We start from the raw sequence: 14,099 nt of genomic DNA, 5'->3' as shown, positions 1-14,099 counted from the left end.
AGGCAGCGTCTGTGGAGACGCATGCACTCATAGAACGTAAAACAGTGCCGCACAGGAACAGGCCCTTTGGCCCACAATGCCCGTGCTGAACATGATACCAAGTTAAACTAATCTCTACCTGAACAACTCGTATCCCTCCATATCCACGTAAAAAGCTTCTTAAATGTCACTACTGGTGTCTGCTTCCACCACCACCTTTTAGCTTAATTTAGTTTATAGATACAGCGCAGAAACAGGCCCTTCGGCCCACCGAGTTCGCGCCGACCAGCGATCCCCACACACTAACACTATCATACACACGCTAGGGACACTTTTTACATTTACCAAGCAATTAACCTACAAACCTGTACGTCTTTGGAGTGTCGGAGTAAACCGGAGAGAACCTACACAGGTCACGGGGAGAACGTACAAACTCCGTACAGACAGCCCCCTTAGTTGTGATCGAAGCCGGGTCTCCGGCGCTGCATTCGCTGTAAGGCAGCGACTCTACCGCTGCGTCACCGTGCCCCCCTGACAGCACGTTCTGGACACCCACTCTCTGTGTAAAGAAAACTTTCCCTGTTCGTCTCCTTAAGTCAATGGAAGGGAGGTTGGTTGGAGAAAGTGAGGGAAGAGAGAGAGAGAGAGAGAGAGAGAGAGAGAGAGAGATGGGCAGAGAGAAACAACAGAAAAAGTGGGCGGAGGCAGGGTACACACTGCGAGGGGTTGAGCAGCGGCTCATTTGTGTCTGAGGTTGAGGTCGCTGTACAGATCCCGCTCGCCGAGACGCAGCTCCTGTGAGGAGAGAAACACCGGTTACAGGAACAGAATAAACAGCCCACGGTGTCGGGGCCGGAGGGGAGGGGGTTACAGAGACAGGGAGGGGTGTAGGGGCCGGAGGGGAGGGGGTTACAGAGACAGGGAGGGGTGTAGGGGCCGGAGGGGAGGGGGTTACAGAGACAGGGAGGGGTGTAAGGAACAGAGTTGTTTACACAGTCTGGGGGTGGAGGGACTTTCACTGAGCTAAGGGGGGGGGGAGGTTTACAGGGGAGTGAATGTTGGGGTGTGGAGGCACAGGATAATGTTCTAGCCGCGGGGGAGTGGGGCAGGGACAGGGTTGGTGATGTTCAGTACGTGGAACGGGACGGAGCGGGGGAGTGGGGTACGAGGATGTTTCCACTAGTGGGGGAGTCTGGGACCAGAGGCCACAGCCTCATAATTAAAGGACGTTCCTTCAGGAACGAGATGAGGAGGAATTTCTTTTGTCAGAGGGTGGTGAATCTGTGGGAATAATTGCCTCAGACGGCTGTGGAGGCCAAGTCAGTGGACATATTAAATTATTTCTTGACTAGTGCAGGTGTCAGGGGTTACGGGGAGAAGGCAGGAGAATGGGGTTAGGAGTGAGACATAGAGCAGCCATGACTGAACGGCAGAGTGGACTTGATGGGCCGAATGGACTAATTCTGCTCCCATCACTTATGAACACCGTGGGCCAGTCTCAGTGGGCAGAGTGGGATGTGACGTAAGGATTCAGTGTGGTGGTGGTGGGTGCAGGGGTCAGTATCCTGGGGCAGACGGTGACGGGGGGGTGGGGACGGTGATTTGGGAGGCGTGGGTTCGGTGGGCAGGAGTGGGGGAGGTGGTTGGTGCCCGACACTGGGAGGGGGGAGATAATTTAGTTCAGTTTAGTTTATTGTCACGAGTACTGAGGTACGGTGAAAGGCTTTTGTTTCGTGCTAACCAGTCAGCGGAAAGACAATGCATGATGACAATCGAGCCATTTACTGTGTATAGACGCATGATAAGGGAATAATGTTTAGTGCAAGGTAAAGCCAGCAAGGATACTCCGAGGGTCACCAATGAGGTAGATAGTAGTTCAGCACTGCCCTCTGGTTGTGGTAGGATGGTTCAGTTGCCTGATAACAGCCGGGAAGAAACTGTCCCTGAATCAGGAGGTGTGCGTTTTCACACTTCTGTACCTCTTGCCTGATGGGAGAGGGGAGAAGAGGGAGTGGCCGGGGTGAGACTGGTCCTTGGTTATGCTGCTGGCCTTGCCGAGGCAGCGTGAGGTGCAGATGGCCGCGGTCATGGAGTTAGTATCTGAGGGGCAGTGCTGGTGTGGAGGGACAACAAGGAGACAAACGCCGACCTGCCTCTTTGCCACAACAGTGCCAACCTGATAGGGCGACTCCACCGGCCCATCTTCAGCTTTCTGCTCCTTCGGCTGTGCCACGGAACTTTCTGGAAGACAAAATTTCATGCAGACCGCTCACTTTCCTCTTTGCCTGTCTCCGATCTCTCTTTCTTCTGGAATTCCTTCATTCATCCTTCTCTCTCCCTCTCACTCTTCCTCATTCTTTTCATTATTCTTTCCCCGTATCCATCTTCCTCATTCAACCTCTTTCACACCATCGCGCCTCAATCCCTCCCTCCTTCCCTCCCTCATCCCCTCCCTCCCTCCCACATTAATTCTCTGACACACACCTTCCATTTCCATATTTCTCCTCCTTTCCATGTCTCTTCCCATTGATCAGTGCGGGTGTCAGAGGTTACGGGGAGAAGGCAGGAAAATGGGGTTAGGAGGGATAGATCAGCCATGATTGAATGGCAGAGTAGACTTGATGGGCCAAATGGCCTATTTCTACTCCTATCACATGACCGTATTCACCTTTTCTCCCACTGTAATTATTCAGAGTGAGAAAATTCCTGATGAGTTTGGTTTGATGAGCAGTGGCTAGAGTTTGGGGAGGAGTTTGGGTTTAGTTTAGAGATACAACGCAGAAACAGGCCCTTCGGCCCATCGGGTCCATTAACGACCAGCGATCCCCACACATTAACACTATCCTATACACACTAGTGACAAATTTTTACATTTACCAAACCAATTTACCTACAAACCTGCAAGTCTTTGGAGTGTGGGAAGAAGCCGAAGATCACGGAGCGAACCCACGCAGGTCACGGGGAGAACGTACAAACTCCGCACAGAGAGTACCTACAGTTGGGATTGAACCCGGGTCTCCGGCGCTGCATTCGCTGTAAGGCAGCAACTCTACCGCTAAGCCACCGTGACCGCCGGTGCTTGGGGAGTGTGGGGGAGGGAATAGGGAAGGGTTCGGGTCTGTGGAGTGTGTGGGCAGAGGGAGAGAATGGGAAGTTGTGGGTGGTGGGAGGGAATGGGAAGGAGGTTGGGTCCATTGGGAGTGTGGGGAGCGGGAGAGAGTTTCAGTCAATGTGCAGTGTAGTGGGAGGGAATGGGGAGGAGATGGGTCCCTTGGGAGTGTGGATAGTGAGAGGGAATGGGGTGGCATTTTCAGTCCATGGGGAGTGGGGAGTGAATGGGGAGGGGTTTGTGTCCATGGGGAGTGTGGAGGGAGGGAATGGGGATGGGTTTGCGTTTGTGGGAAGTGTGGAGTGAATGGGGATGGGTTTGTTACCATGGGGAGTGTGGAGTGAATGGGGATGGGTTTGTTACCATGGGGAGTGTGGAGTGAATGGGGATGGGTTTGTTACCATGGGGAGTGTGGAGTGAATGGGGATGGGTTTGTTACCATGGGGAGTGTGGAGTGAATGGGGATGGGTTTGTTACCATGGGGAGTGTGGAGTGAATGGGGATGGGTTTGTTACCATGGGGAGTGTGGAGTGAATGGGGATGGGTTTGTGCCCATGCGGCTTGTGGACAATGAGAGTGAATGGGATTGTGGGCAGCACTGAGATTGTTCCCAGATGATGTTGTTTATGCTGATGTGGATGAGGTATAAATATCAGCTCCAGGATACTTGGGCAATCTGTGCTGCCCCTCTTCCAAACACAGTGGTAGCAATGGGGAGGGGGGTTATGTGTAGGGTTGCCAACTGTCCTGTATTAGCAGGGACATCCCGTATTTTGGGCAAAATTGGTTTGTCCCGTACGGGACCGCCCTTGTCCCGTGTTTGGACCGGGGGGCGCTGTAGGCCCGGAAACTGTAGGCCCGGACGCTGTAGGCCCGGACGCTGTAGGCCCGGACACTGTATGCCTGGACAGTGTAGGCCCGGACACTGTATGCCTGGACAGTGTAGGCCCGGACAGTGTAGGCGCCTGGGCCGCTATAGGTCTGGACAGTGTAGGCCCGGACAGTGTAGGCGCCTGGGCCGCTATAGGTCCGGACAGTGTAGGTCCGTACAGTGTAGGTCCGGAGGCCCAGGCGCCACCTAACGATGGTTCCATAGCAACCCGCCTTCCGTCACGGACGGCCGCTATTGATGGAGCGGGAGCACGTGGCCACTGGCTGGGTGAAGTCACGCGTGGCGCGGGGCGGTGACGTCACCTTGTCCCTTATTTGGGAGTGAGATAGTTGGCACCCCTAGTTGGAGAGGGCCCTGATTTCAGGCTGACGCAGTGGGTACCACCTCTCTCTCTCTCTCTCTGTCTCTCTCTCTCTCTCTCTCATGAGTAAATGGCAGTGAAGACATTCGGACAGTTTCCAGATCGTCTCGCACCTCGTTTGCCGCGACATCGCGCTGCCCAGAAGATTGCGAGGGTGATGACGACACCAAGGACGACGGCAACAACAATCACGGCCACGACGTATTTCCCAGTCCTGTCACAGCCACATACTGAGGGGTGGAGAAAGGAGTCGGTGAAAGCCCAGCTCCGAGACACAGACACCACAATTTAACCCCAGACCAAGCAGCGAAAGAGATTCTCCAGCATGCAGCTCTCCATTGGATTACACTGGAATTACATAACAGGCCATTCGGCCCGTCTTGTCCTGCTGTCCCTACTTTCCTCATCTCTCAGAATGTCCCACCTCCCTCTAAATCTACTTCTACTGTGCCCTCAACCCGCACCGAGAGCAGTGAGTCCACCACTCACCTCTCCCTGAGCAAAGCCATGTCCCTCTGAGGTCCCAACGGCTGTTTACTGCTGATAGCCTCCAGTTCTGCTCTTCCCCACACTCCACCCACATCCATTCCATCCTAACCCTTCATTGTTTCAGAGTCGTGCAGTGGCACAGCACGGCCCATCTCATCTAAGCAAGTCCCATTTGGTCCGTTTATCTCTGAACCTCTCCTATCCATATATCTGTCCAAATGTTGTTATTGTATCAACTTCAACTACCTCCTCTGGCAGTTCGTTCCCAGATACCAACCACCCTTTCTGTTAAAAAGTTGCCCCTCAGGTTCCTATTAATTTATTCCCTTCTACCTTCTAGTTCTCGATCACCCTATCCTAATTCTCCTCTCTACCCCTCAGTCTCCTGTGCTCCTGAGAAAACCTTCTCTGCACTCTTTCCAGCTTAATGATGTCTTTCCTGTAGCAGGGTGACTACAACTGAATAGGCAAAATGCAAATTGGAGGAGCAGCATCTCATAATTTCACTTGGGCAGCGTACAGCCCAGTGGTATGAATATTGATTTCTCTCACCTCAGGTAGCCCCGGCATTCCCTCTCTCTCTCTATCCCTCTCCCACCCATGTCGCACAAGCTTCTCATTTTCACCCAACAAACAACTAACAATGGCCTAGAACATAGAAACATAAAAATAGGTGCAGGAGGAGGCCATTCAGCCCTTCAAGCCAGCTCGCCATTCATTGTGATCATGTCTGATCATCCACAATCAGTAACCCGTGCCTGCCTTCTCCCCATATCCTTTGATTCCACTAGCCCCCAGAGCTCTATCTAACTCTCTCTTAAATCCATCCAGTGATTTGGCCTCCACTGCCCTCTGTGGCAGAGAATTCCACAAATTTACAACTCTCTGGGTAAAACTGTTCCTTCTCACCTCAGTTTTAAATGGCCTCCCCTTTATTCTAAGACAGTGGCCCCGGGTTCTGGACTCCCAAAACATTGGGAACATTTTTCCTGCATCTAGCTTGTGCAGTCATTTTATAATTTTATGTCTCTATAAGGTCCCCTCTCATCCTTCTAAACCAGTGAATACAAGCCTAGTCTTTTCAATCTATCCTCATATGACAGTCCCGCCATCCCAGGGATCAATCTCGTGAACCTACGCTGCACTGCCTCAATTACAAGGATGTCCTTCCTCAAATTAGGATACCAAAGCTGTACACAATACTCCAGGTCCGGTCTTACCAGGGCCCTATACAACTGCAGAAGAACCTATACTGAAATTCTCTCGTTATGAAGGTCAACATGCCATTAGCTTTCTTCACTTCCTGCTGTTCCTTTATAGAAACATAGAAAATAGGTGCAGGAGGAGGCCATTTGGCCCTTCGAGCCAGCACCGCCATTCATTGTGATCATGGCAGATCATCCACAATCAGTAACCTGTGCCCAACTTATCCCCATTCGCCTTGATTCTGCTAGCCTCGAGTAGTCCGGCACTCCCTCCTCCTCCCTGTACGCTCGGTAAATGGCTTTCGCCGCCAACAGCTCCATGGAGGGGAGTGGACGTGGGGGCCGAGTGGGTGGAGGGAAGGGTGGGGGTAGGAGGGGGGTGAGGGTGGGGGGAGGAGAGACTGGGGGAGGAGGGGGTGGGGAAGGAGAGAGTGGAGGAGGAAAGAGGGCGGGTGGTGGGGAAAGGGGGGGTGGGCGACAGTGAGAATGGGGCTGGAGGAGGAGAGAATGGGGGAAAGGGGGGTTGTGGGGAAAGGTGGGTGGGGGAAAGTGAGAGTGGGGGTAGGGGAGGAGAGAGGTGGGGGGGAGGGGGAGGGTGGGAGGAGAGAGTGGGGGTGGGGGTGAGGGTGAGGGGGAGAGTGGGGCTGGGGAGGAGGGCAGAGTGGGGCTGGGGAGGAGGGCAGAGTGGGGGTAGGGGAGGAGAGAGTGGGGGGAGGGGGAGGGTGGGAGGAGAGAGTGGGGGTGGGGGTGCGGGGGAGGGGGAGAGTAGGGCTGGGGAGGAGGGCAGAGTGGGGCTGGGGAGGAGGGCAGAGTGGGGCTGGGGAGGAGGGCAGAGTGGGGGTGGGGGAGAGTGGGTGGGGAGGAGGGATGATTGGGATGGGGGCGACAGTGGGGTGCGGGCAGGGAAAGTGGGTGTGGGGGAGGAGGGGGGGCCGAGTGGAGGTGAGGGGAGGGGTGAATAGCGGTGAGGAGGGGGGAATAGGGTGGAGGCAGGGCTGGGGGGAATGGGGATGGGGGCAGGGGAGGGGAAAGTGCGGGTGGGGTAGAGGGGATGGAGTGGGTCTGTGAGAGGAGGAGGGGGGTTAAGGGGGATTGAGTGGGGGAGGGTTTGAGAGTGCTACACCAATACAGGAGAGGCTTTGGGTCCACGGCTCACTCAGTGACACCCTCTCCCTTTCCCTGTTCCCCCTCTGTGAGGAATGGGCCCAACGGGTCCACTTGGTCCAGTATTATTTAAGCCTCTTCATCTTACAATAGGAGAGAGAGTGTGGGAGAGAGGCAGATGTACAATAATGTCCCTGCAATACATGATATATTCCACTAACTGCTCATTGATGTTCAGAGAGACATGACCGTGTGTCTACTCACATTCTACGACGAGGGTCACAGTCCCCTCCCCTGTCCCGTGTTCATTCTCCGCCACACACTGATAGTCCCCAGCGTCCCGCGGTGTCACCCGAAGGATTTTCAACCACAGCTCGTTGCTGGAACGTGTTGTGCTCAGCGTGACACCGAGATGTCGCCAGGTCAGGTTGGACGCTGGGAAACTCTGGACGGAGCATAGGATCGCTGCAGAGTTTCCTTCCTTTACACTGACCCCGTAATTGTTCACGTTGCTGGGGGAAGTGATGGAGTGATTCTGCGGCGCGTCTAAAGGCGAACGGTTTAAACTTGAGTTAACACGGCAGAATTCCACATGCCAACCAGGAGAATATGGAGAGAAAAGATGAAGGACGAATGTAACCAGTCTGAAGAAGGGTCTTGACCTTTATAGGGCCCTGGTGTGACCACATCTGGAGTATTGTGCGCAGTTTTGGTCTCCTAATTTGAGGAAGGACATTTCTTGCTATTGAGGGAGTGGAGCGTAGGTTCACCAGGGTAATCCCCGGGTTGGTGGGACTGTCATATGAGGAAAGATTGGAAAGACTGGGCTTGTATTCACTGGAATTTAGAAGGATGAGAAGGATTAGGCGAGTGGGCAAATGCATGGCACATGCAATATAATGTGGATAAATGTGAGGTTATCCACTTTGGCGGCAAGAACAGGAAAGCAGAGTATTACCTGAATGGTGGCCAATTAGGAAAAGGGGAGATGCAACGTGACCTGGGTGTCATGGTGCACCAGTCATTGAAAGCAAGCATGCAGGTGCAGCAGGCAGTAAAGAAAGCGAATGGTATGTTAGCATTCATAGCAAGAGGATTTGAGTATAGGAGCAGGGAGGTTCTGCTGCAGTTGTACAGGGCCTTGGTGAGACCGCACCTGGAGTATTGTGTACAGTTTTGGTCTCCTAATCTGAGGAAAGACATTCTAGCCTTAGAGGGAGTACAGAGAAGGTTCACCAGATTGATCCCTGGGATGGCAGGACTTTCATATGAAGAAAGACTGGATAGACTAGGCTGAAACTCGCTGGAATTTAGAAGACTGAGGGGGGATCTTATAGAAGCATATAAAATTCTTAAGGGGTTTGAGAGGCTAGATGCGGGAAGATTGTTCCCGATGTTGGGGAAGTCCAAAACAAGGGGTCACAGTTTAAGGATAAGGGGGAAGTCTTTTAGGACCGAGATGAGAAAACTTTTCTTCACACAGAGAGTGGTGAGTCTGTGGAATTCTCTGCCAAAGAAGGTAGTTGAGGCCAGTTCATTGGCTATATTTAAGAGGGAGCTAGATGTGGCCCTTGTGACTAAAGGGATCAGGGGGTATGGAGAGAAGGCAGGTACAGGTTACTGAGCTGGATGATCAGCCATGATCATATTGAATGGCAGTGCAGGCACGGAGGGCCAAATGGCACCTATTTTCTATGTTTCTATGTATCATATGGAGACGTATAAAATTATAAAAGGACTGGACCAGCTAGATGCAGGAAAAATGTTCTCAATGTTGGGGGAGTCCAGAACCAGGGGCCACAAAGTCTAAGAACAAAGGGGTGGCCATTTAAAACTAAGGTGAGAAAAAACTTTCTTCACCCTGAAATTTGTGGAATTCTCTGCCACAGAAGGCAGTGGAGGCCAATTCACTGGATTAATTTAAAAGAGAGTTAAGGGCATGTCCCACTTAGGCAATTTTTTAGGCGACTGTCAAAGTCGTAGCAGAACGCCAACATTTTATTTTATCCGACGTCAATGACCACGACAATGCTGAGTCAGGTCGAGATTACACCGTCTTTGGAAACATCGCGAAATTCCCACGCTGTTAATGCTTCTCCGGCGTCCTAATTTTCGCTGAAATCACTGACAAGTCGGTAAGTATTTGAGAGTTTTCAACTATAATATCTTGTATGGGTTACTTAAAAACCAAGCTTCACGGTGACAAGACATAAACTGGATTGACTTCCAGTTTACTAATGGAGGTATTAAGAAATTTAATTTTAAAAGTGGTTACATGGATTTTTGTGAAAAGTGTGTGAGCATTCTTTGAAAATGTACGGGAGATGCATATCTGGTTTCTGGGTTGCATATCTGGGTTGGGAGCCTACTTTAAATGTGATCGCTGATGGCCATAAACATTGCGAAAATTCCCACGCTTACCTGACCGTCAAACTGTCGCCTCCAATCTACCTGTCAAATGTCCTGACAGTAAATAAATTGGTTAAACACAAGTATTTTATGGTATCTTGAAATGACTTTACTTGAAATGATTTTAATATTATGTGCTTCTAAATGCATCTAGGAGAAACTAGCAAACCTGGGGACAGCATGCGACAGCGCCCGCAATAAGCAACGGTACCTGGCGGCAAGCCAGCTGTGGCCGAGAAATTTCACTCTGGATGATTTCCCAGCGACGCGCTGAGATCCACTACGATTCTTGGAAGACTCCTCACGATCATGCACGCGACACCCTGGCGAACTGTCGGCGACAGCCTAGTCACCGGCAGTCGCCTTAAAATCGCCTAAGTGGGACAGGCCCTTACGATAGAGCTCTAGGAGCTAGTGGAATCAAGGCATATGGGGAGAAAGCAGGCACAGGTTACTGATTGTTGATGATCAGCCATGATCACAATGAATGGCGGTGCTGGCTCAAAGTGCCAAATGGCCTCCTCCTGCACCTATTTTCCATGTTTCTATGTTTCTAAAAGTCACCCATTCCTTCTCTCCACAGATGCTGCCTGGCCCACTGAGTTACTCCAGCACTATGTACCTGTCCACGTTCTCCAGAGATGCTGTCTGACCCGCTGAGTTACTCCAGCACTTTGTACCTGTCCATGTTCTCCACAGAGATGCTGCCTGACCCGCTGAGTTACTCCAGCACTTTGTACCTGTCTACATTCCCCAGAGAAGCTATCTGTCCCACTGAGTTACTCCAGCACTTTGTGTCTATAAACCTTGAACACTTTGAACCATCCTACCACAACCAGAGAGCTGTCCTGAACTACTATCCACCTCATTGGTGACCCTCGGACTATCCTTGATTGGACTTTGCTGGCTTTACCTTGCACTAAACGTTATTCCCTTATTATGTATCAATACACTGTAAATGGCTCGATTGAAATACAAATGTAACCAGTCTGACGAAGGGTCTCGACCCGAAACGTCACCCATTCCTTCTCTCCAAAGATGCTGCCCGATCCACTGAGTTACTCCGGCACTTTGTACCTGTCCAGGTTCTGCGGAGATGCTGCCTGACCCCCTGAGTTACTCCGGCACTTTGTACCTGTCCACGTTCTGCAGAGATGCTGCCTGACCCGCTGAGTTACTCCAGCATTTTGTGTCTATCTTCGGTTTAAACCAGCGTCTGCAGTTCCTTCCTACACATTTCGTCTGCTCCACTGTGAAATCTCCGCAAGGTATGTCTAGTTTGAGGAAGTTCTCCTCTTTCTGACGAGAGTTAGAGTCTTAGGGTGATAGTGTGGAAACAGGCCCTTTTGCCCACACCAGCCAACAGGCCCCATCTGCACTTGTCCCACCTGCCCGCATTGGCCCATATCCCTCCAAACCTGTCCTATCCATGTACCTGTCCAACTGTTTCTTAAACGTTGGGATAGTCCCTGCCTCAACTACATCCTCTGGCAGCTTGTTCAATACACCAACTACCCTTTGTATGAAAAAGTCACCCCTCAGATTCCTATTAAATCTTTTCCCCTTCACCTTGTATCTATGTCCTCTGGTCCACGATTCCCCTACTCTCGGCAAGAGACTCTGTGCATCTACCCGATCTATTCCCCTCGTGATCTTATATGCCTCTATAAGATCCCCCCTCATCCTCCTGCGCTCCAAGGAATAGTGACCCAGCCGACTCAACCACTCCCTATAGCTCACACCTTCTAGTCCTGGCAACATCCTCATAAATATTCTCTGAACCCTTTCAAGCTTGACAATATCTTTCCTACAACATGGTGCCCAGAACTTTACACAATATTCTAAATGCGATCTCACCAACGTCTTGTACAACTGCAACATGATCTGCCAACTTCTCTACTCGATACTCTGACTGATGGAGGCCAATGTGACAAAAGCCTTTGTGACCACCTTATCTACCTGCAACTCAACCTTCAAGGAACCATGCACCTGCACTCCTAGATCCCTCTGCTCCACAACACTCCCCAGAGGCCTAACATTCACTGTGTAAGTCCTGCTCTTGTTAGACGTCCCAAAATGCAACACCTCACATTTCTCTGTATTAAACTCTTGCCCAGAGTAGGGGAATCGAGGACCAGAGGACGTTTCGGATCGAGGCCCTTCTTTAGACTGGTGAGGGAGAAGGTAAACGAGAGATAAAGACGATGGTGTAGAGAGATAAAGAACAATGAATGTCAGATCGGAGAGCAGGAGGCATCACAGAGAGGGAGCAGGATGTGGCAGAACTGCAATCTTGTGAAAGATTGCAGCAGGATCTTGATCGATTGGCCAGATGGGCTGAGTACAAAGTGCTGCAGTAACTCAACGGGTCAGTCAGCGTCTCTGGAGAACGTGGACAGGTACAAAGTGCTGGAGTAACTCAGCGGGTCAGTCAGCGTCTCTGGAGAATGTGGACAGGTACAAAGTGCTGGAGTAACTCAGCGGATCAGTCAGCATCTCTGGAGAACGTGGACAGGTACAAAGTGCTGGAGTAACTCAGCGGGTCAGTCAGCGTCTCTGGAGAACGTGGACAGGTACAAAGTGCTGGAGTAACTCAGCGGGTCAGTCAGCATCTCTGGAGAACGTGGACAGGTACAAAGTGCTGGAGTAACTCAGCGGGTCAGTCAGCGTCTCTGGAGAACGTGGACAGGTACAAAGTGCTGGAGTATCTCAGCGGGTCAGTCAGCGTCTCTGGAGAACGTGGACAGGTACAAAGTGCTGGAGTAACCCAGCGGGTTAGTCAGGGTCTCCGGAGAAAAGGAATAGGTGGCGTTTCGGGTCAAGACCCTTCTTCAAACTGAGAGCCGGGGACTGGGAAAACGAGAGATATAGATGGCACAAATGAATGAAAGATATGCGAAAGCAACGTTGATCAGGTAAAATGTGGAGCGCACAATGGTCCATTGTTGGCTCTGGGGTAGGTGATAACGAGCTATACAGGCAATGATAATCATGAGGACGACAGTAAATAAAAGACGTCCCTCACCTGAAACGTCACCTTCCCTTGTCTTTCAGGATTGAAAGCCTGAGCTACAGGGAGAGGTTGGGGCATAGAAACATAGAAAATAGATGCAGGAGGCCATTTGGCCCTTCGAGCCAGCACCGCCATTCATTGTGATCACAGCTGATCATCCACAATCAGTAACCTGTGCCTGCCTTCTCCCCATATCCCTTGATTCCACTAGCCCCTAGAGCTCTATCCAACTCTCTTTTAAATCCATCCAGTGATTTGGCCTCCACTGCCCTCTGTGGCAGAGAATTCCACAAATTCACAACTCTCTGGGTGAAAAAGTTTCTTCTCACCTCAGTTTTAAATGACCTCCCTTTTATTCTTAGACTGTGTGTGTGGCCCCTGGTTCTGGACCCCAACATTGGGAACATTTTTCTTGCATCTAGCTTGTCCAGTCCTTTCATAATTTTATACGTCTCTATAAGATCCCCTCTCATCCTTCTAAACTCCAGTGAATACAAGCCCAGTCTTTCTGGGCAGGCTGGGATTCTATTCCTTGGAGTGCAGGAGGATGAGGGGTGATCTTACAGAGCTGTACAAAATCATGGAGGGAATTGATCGGGTAGACGTACAGAGATTCTTGCCCAGAGTAGGGGAATCGAGGACCAGAGGACAGAGACTGAAGGTGAAAAGATTTAATGGAACCTGATGGGTTACTTTTTTCCACACAGAGGTTGGTGGGTGTATGGAACGAGCTGCCGGAGGAGGTGGTTGAGTCTGGGACTATCCCAACGTTTAAGGAACATTTGGACAGGTACATGGATAGGACAGGTTTGGAGGGATATGGGCCAAACGCGGGCAGATGGGACTAGTGTAGATGGGGCATGTTGGCCGGTTGACTCCATCTACACCTCACGCTGCCTTGGCAAGGCCAGCTGCATAATCAAGGACCAGTCTCACCCCCGGTCACTCCCTCTTCTCCCCTCTCCCATCAGGCAAGAGGTACAGAAGTTTGAAAACGCACACCTCCAGATTCAGGGACAGTTTCTTTCCCAGCTGTTAACAGGCAACTGAATGATCCTACCACAACCAGAGAGCAGTCCTGAACTACTATTTTACTATCTTTGATCGGACTTTACTGGCTTTTTCTTGCACTCAACGTTATTCCCTTATCTTGTATGCGTACACTGTGGACGGCACTATTGTAATCGTGTAGACACAAAAAGCTGGAGTAACTTAGCGGGACAGGCAGCATCTCTGGAGAGAAGGAATGGTGACATTTCGGGTCGAGACCCTTCTTCAGACAATAGGGAGAGGTTGAACAGGCTCGGATTCTATTCCCTGGAGCGCAGGAGGATGAAGGGCGATCTTATAGAGGTGTACAAAATCATGAAAGGAATAGATCGGGTAGACGCACAGAGCCTCTTGCCCAGAGTAGGTGAATCAAGGACCGGAGGACATAGGTTTAAGATAAGAGCGGAAGAGAAGATTTAATAGGAACCTGAAGGGTAACTTTTTTCACGCAGAGGGTGGTGGGTGTACGGAATGAGCTGCCGGAGGAG

At 51.2% G+C, this 14,099-nt stretch overlaps 1 protein-coding gene across 1 annotated transcript in view; it reads right to left on the bottom strand.

Moving 5' to 3' along the window:
• Positions 1–717: 717 nt before the first annotated feature.
• The window catches only part of LOC144591056 (sialic acid-binding Ig-like lectin 13), a 23,085-nt gene continuing 9,703 nt past the window's right edge, over positions 718–14,099 (bottom strand). The window contains exons 5-8 of the mRNA XM_078395391.1: positions 7,404–7,685; positions 4,455–4,571; positions 2,156–2,220; positions 718–774 (exon numbers count right to left, since the gene is read on the bottom strand). Of these exons, the coding sequence (XP_078251517.1) occupies positions 718–774; positions 2,156–2,220; positions 4,455–4,571; positions 7,404–7,685 (521 nt within the window). The remainder of the gene's footprint in view (positions 775–2,155; positions 2,221–4,454; positions 4,572–7,403; positions 7,686–14,099) is intronic.

Source organism: Rhinoraja longicauda, unplaced genomic scaffold (genome assembly GCF_053455715.1).
Source record: "Rhinoraja longicauda isolate Sanriku21f unplaced genomic scaffold, sRhiLon1.1 Scf000533, whole genome shotgun sequence".
NCBI lineage: Eukaryota > Metazoa > Chordata > Chondrichthyes > Rajiformes > Arhynchobatidae > Rhinoraja > Rhinoraja longicauda.
This window is presented reverse-complemented; position numbering and strand designations above follow the sequence as displayed.